Here is a 6012-nt window from a genome sequence, read left to right as displayed (position 1 = left end):
ATTCGTGCACATCATTAATGAGATTTCGTATATATTTCTTTTATAAATTTAAAAATTTTTTTCCAGAATTAAAATACATATATTAATATTAATCTGTGAATTAAACTAGTACTCTGTTTCAATCCTCAGACCGATTCCTCACTCATACATATATACAAAATTTTTTCTGAGGCTTTTTTCTTATATCAAAGCTTCTAGCTCATTTCTGCAAGCATTTTATTATTCTTTCATGTAATAAGATTAGTGCGTACTAGTTATTCGTACAGTCTTTAAAACTTATGTGTTACAGATGAAAGACACGAGACGACTGCACGAAAGTATAATATTTTAACTTTTTTCGTTTTTTACATGAAATTGTAGCCAGGCACTATTTGTTATTGTCTATACTTTAATTCTAGAGAAGGATTTTTAATTCTATGAAATCAGTAAAAAAATAGGCCTAATTAAAAATAATAAAGTTCAATCGGTAAAAACAGACGACTCCAGCATCCCCTTAAGGATTATACACAAGTTGAAAGTTACAACAAACTAAGTGTTCAAAATAACACTTAAATTGAATGATGAATGTTACTTTCGATGCTATTTTTTAAGTGTTTTTCCTATAAGGGATCTTTTACAAGTACTTAAAAAAATCTATTTACCTCTTTGGTAAGATGTACTCCACCCTTGAATCCATTATCAAACCAGCCTTTACCCACGACCACCAGCTAAGACTTGAGCCTTAATAACAAATTCATTGGCGTCTGCAAGAAACAAAAAGTTGCAAAAAACATTATGTCGATTAATATGCAAATTACAGTTAACATATCAACATGTGAGCTTGATACGCTACATGCAGGAAAGTTATTTATAAAATTAGTTATAATTATAGTTAAAAATATTCAAAACAATTCGATAGTCATTATTTAACAAATAGAAGATAAGAATATTCTTCTATTTGTTAAATAATGACTATTTAATTGTTTCAAATATTTTTAACTATAACTGTAACTAATTCTATAAAGTAACTTGACCCCTATTAAGTCAGACCTCCCACCAGCAATAAAAAATTTTTACCCATAAAAAAATTTAGTGCTAATTAGGTGCTGTATTAAAAAATTTAGTCTCGTACAGTTTGGCAAAAAATTCTATTTATAGTGGGCGAGGAGGGCTAGCTTAATGTTAAACTAGCCTCCCCTATGTAAAAAAATCAATACGTGCAGCGCGAAAAAAAGTTGAATGTACTAGAATTAAGTGCTAATTAGGTGCTGTTAAAAGCTACAGAAAACATTTCAATAAAGTAAACAGATTGTCCTTTTGATTGAACATTTGGCCTGTATATTTATAAAAGTAGAAATAAATCTAATTTTATATGCTGTTTTGATTAATTTTTATCTAATCAATGCAAAATAAATTTAAAAAATAAATAATAACATTTAATCGTTCTTTGTTCTTACGAATTTCTTGTAAAGCTTTAAAAGAGGTAATGCCTTTATCCGACCCCAACCTTACCTTTAAACGGTTATAAAACGGTACCTTTAAACAAATGTATACACGTGGACAGGAATACCTGGCCATCCGAAGTCAGCTACGTTCCAGAATTTTTATAGTACATGAAACATATTCACGTAGATAAATGGAACGCAACTAATTTTAGCCAGACATTCTTATCTGTGCACAGTAGAGAAATACTCACGTAGTTTTTTCAAGGCGGAATTTGTTTTGGTTAGGTCATCAACAATAGCAAAGTTCTGCACCGACACACCGGAGTCTCGTAAAAGCTCCTTGCTCTGATATTCTAGCAGATTCAAATGTCTCACATTCGACACACGAACGATTCTTGTGTTCCTTCTGAGCAGTCGAATCGTGCGCATCGAATGACAGAATACTTGAAGCATGGTTAACCTCCACAGATTTCGACACACTGAACGAAATAAAAGACTTTCAATTTCTCGTTCTTGCAAATCACGATTGGCACCGAAGATTCAAACGATTAATCTTTCTTTGCATTTGTGGTTGAGTGTCACAATTAAAATCATTATCTCATTCCTAACATTTCGATGAATAAAGATAATTACCGGCTATTTTATTTTTCTAAAAGAAAATATCCTACTTCCACGTACACTGCGCCCATAGACTTACTAGAATAGACTGGAACAGACTGGAATAGAGTAATAGACCAGAATAGACTGCTTATGAAGGTAGTGGTAGTGGGGGTATCCGTCACTGAGGCCGGTATTCATAGACCGGAATTCACAGTCGAATCTTATTTTGAGATCGTCTCAAGCAATGTCTTAAGATGCTAATACAGCTCTGTGATTGGTTGATGGCATCTTAAGACAGTACTTAAGATAATCTTAAATATAAGATCCGACTATGAATACTGGCCATAGCTCTAGTTTACACCGAGCACTTGGTACGCGTATCAAGTAGTGAATTTAAGCTGATCAGCCAATGATTAAACACATTCACTAGTTATTTACTATTTGATACGCGTACCAAGTGCTCGGTGTAAACTAGGTGTGCTTTCCAGCAAGACACAGTGTAACACAGGCCTAGTTTACATCGTGCATTTGATACGCGTATCAAGTAGTGAATTTAAGCTGATCAGCCAATGATTAAACACATTCACTAGTTATTTACTATTTGATACGCGTATCAAATGCACGATGTAAACTAGGCCACAGTGTCCACTAGTGTGAGCGAGACACACTAACATGTTCTTTCTCACACTAATGGACACTGTGTTACACTGTGTCTTGCTGGAAAGCACACTAGGTCATACGGGTGCGTTCGGGGAGACGCTATTAGCGCTGTAACGTCCCAGCGTCCGGAAAATTTTGTCCAGAATTTTTTTCGCGAAACTTGTCCAGATGCACGCGCGCTGAGTTACCTTACTCATTAATGCGTTTCTATGGCTCTTACTTTCGTTTAAGTTACCGCTATATAATAATGATTAAAATATTAAGCACCAACTTAATCGTATTTTAAAATTACGTATACATATATATATATATATATATATATATATATCCCATATAGCACAGATTGTTTCAGAAAGCTTTCAGAAAGGTTTCAACCTTTCACAGTTCATGTGCAACAATTCTGAAAGAATTCTGTAATATATATATGTCATTTGAAATGTTTCAACAAAAATATTTCTGAAACCTTCCCAATAAACACATTTTATAGCGGCAATATAACATGGAAGTTACAAGTAATTTAACATTGTTATTCTTGTGATATGTAGGTGCTATATGACATGGAAATAACCTGTTACGTAATATTTGTTATACGCAAGTAATATCCCAGGTAGCAAGCCTACGTCATTTTGACGTCCCAAAATGGTCATATCTGGTCATATGTCGTCAAAATGACCATTTTTTTACATGACCTAAAATTGACGTCATGATGTGACGTCATTTCGTAGTCATATTTCAGTCATGATCTGACGATTATTTTCCCAGACAGCACGCATCCAAAATCGGGACATAAAGACGTCATTAAGACGTATTTTAGACACGGTCTAAAGCAGTGTCTACAATGAGATTTAAGGCGTAAGGCATAAGCATATTATATAAGCATATTATATTTAACTTTAAGAGAACTTTTTTAAGAAAACATTTAGATATCTTGGAAATGATGTCAAAATGGTAACATTTATCAGAGACGTCTACTAAGAGCGGTCTTTGAGATATCTCATTAAAGAATTTCGTTTAAGTTTCTTGAAAATGTTATCCTTCCCAGTAAACACAGTAATATAGCAGCAGTGTAACAGCAATGTAACCAAATATAACAGGTTACGTTACTCTGAAATTACACGTAACTTACATGTAAATTACAATTTCCGACTCAGCAATATAACATGTTATAATGACATATTATCTAACCGTTACACAACAGTTACAAGGAAAAATAAAATAAAATAAAAATTTCATTTTTAAAAAATTATTTTTATCAACAGCACATACTAAATTTAGAATAAATTTTTATTAATTAATTAAATTTAAATTATGTTATTTTTATTTTATTCTTACTTGCCGCTGCTAGGTTTGAACCCGGGACCTTAGGGTAACGAACCTTGTACTCTACCTGCTACGCCAATTTGACTCATCGATATGGGTACTTTTTATTGTCTACATATACCTATATGTTATAAACTGACGCAACTTTATTTTTTATAAAAATAAATAGCATTAATTTATTTATCTATTAATTTCATTGTTAAATTTATCTTTTTCCATAACCTTAATAATTTGATGGAAATTACGATCTATTTAGCACTAATCTTTGAAGCGTTCAAATGATTAATTAGATGGTTAATTATTCGTAGATCGTAATTCTAAGAAAAATTGAATAGTATACATTTATTATTCTGTTTTTGTTCAGCACATTCAACAAAAATTGTATAATCGTAACATAACACGTTCGTATCAATGTTATTACGGAACGATGCGTCGTAGTTGACTCAGAAATCAGACAACATTATAACATCCTGAATGATAGATCTATTTGATAATAAAACAAATTATTATAAAGATAATCCTCTTATAAAATAGCCATGTAACCCTAAAGTTGCCTGCTAATCGCGATTGCATTGTTGCCTCTTTATTCCGATCGCGATTGGCTGTCTCGCGCTTGACTCGCTTCGTTCGTGTGTGAAGTTTGACAGTTTATATAGTTGACAGTTTTTGACAGTTTGACTGTTTAACGAGAGACGGAAAGACACAAAAAGAAGCAAGAAAAATACCGGGAAAAAATTACTTAGACTGGAAGATTATAAAATAGCAGAGAGTATTTGTTTTGAATTGCAGATACGTTTAACTGATGCTTAACAAAGTAAGTTGAAATTTAATACAATATATTATGACATATTTAATTTAATATAATAATATTATGATATAACCATTTTTGTATCACCATCGCTGTTAGAAGGGTAAGGAAGAGACGTTGGACGCCACGACAGAAACACGTATTTATCAAGTAATTCTTAATTATCTTAATTATTTTTTTTGCCAATACATTAAATATAATTATAATTTTTTTATTTGTATTGATTAAAAAATTGATATATTGTTATGTAAATGTATGTATATTAATTAAGTTCTTATTATAATAAGTTTAAATATATAGTTGACAATTACAGGCATTACTGCTAAAAATATTGTATGGCGAATTAAATAACCTCGCAGTTGAGAATATAAAATTAAGAAAAAAAAATTGTGTGGTACGAAAAAAAGAGAGAAAGAGAGAAAGAAACGGGAAACAAGATAAGGATCAGGATTAAAATAAGATAAGAAAAAAGAAGGTATAAATATTATGTTATTGATATTGATAAGTATACAAGAATATAATTAATGCTACTCGAACATGTTAAGTTTTTGTTTCAATATTTATAATTGGTAAACATTTTCATTTCTTAAATAATTTTCGAATAAATTTTTATTCTTTGGAGGATTTTTCGAAGTTTTTTAAATATATTTGATTAATTTTATTGATCTTGTACTGATTTTTGAATGTGTATGTACTTGACGTTTCTTTTTTACTTTTATAAGGTAAAAATATATTTTGGTTATATTTTGGTAGAATTTATCTTCTTTTTGTAAAAATCAAGTGATAGTTTGTTCCTTACATAATTTTATTTAAATTGATTTATTTATTATACATTATTCATTTTTTAATTATAAACATATGTAGATGTACGTAACATTATTAATATTTATATTGAATATACATGACTATACGGCAATCATATTTGTTAATGCACATATGTATAAATTTTAATAACAATATTAGTAAAACACAATATAAACACAACAAATAACATTAATATAATTAAAATTATATATGTATATGCATATATACAGGGTGACAGCTAACCGGCAGCCAATCTGTAATAGATAGATATATGTATATATATATATATAGATATACTAATAGATAGATGTATACAAATATACTAATAGATATATTAATATACAAATAAACGTAAATATATATATATATATTTATGTTTATTTCTATATTAGTATA

At 30.1% G+C, this 6012-nt stretch overlaps 1 protein-coding gene across 1 annotated transcript; it reads right to left on the bottom strand.

Moving 5' to 3' along the window:
• Positions 1-647: 647 nt before the first annotated feature.
• On the bottom strand, positions 648-2197 carry LOC118648234 (succinate--CoA ligase [GDP-forming] subunit beta, mitochondrial-like). The gene is made up of 3 exons (XM_036294551.1): positions 2122-2197; positions 1676-1903; positions 648-743 (listed from the first exon to the last, which is right to left on the bottom strand). Coding segments are annotated over exons 1-3 (282 nt in total). The 5' UTR covers positions 2123-2197; the 3' UTR covers positions 648-690.
• Positions 2198-6012: the final 3815 nt, after the last annotated feature.

The sequence above is a fragment of the Monomorium pharaonis genome, unplaced genomic scaffold, assembly GCF_013373865.1.
Source record: "Monomorium pharaonis isolate MP-MQ-018 unplaced genomic scaffold, ASM1337386v2 scaffold_311, whole genome shotgun sequence".
Classification (NCBI taxonomy): Eukaryota; Metazoa; Arthropoda; class Insecta; order Hymenoptera; family Formicidae; genus Monomorium; species Monomorium pharaonis.
Note: the sequence above shows the minus strand (reverse complement) of the source record. Positions and strands in the feature narration are given on the sequence as shown.

Coding starts and splice junctions, on each gene's coding strand:
- LOC118648234 (XM_036294551.1), bottom strand. Junction 744..1,675: donor TTCCGCCTTGAAAAAACTAC/GTGAGTATTTCT, acceptor TGTTTCTTGCAG/ACGCCAATGAATTTGTTATT.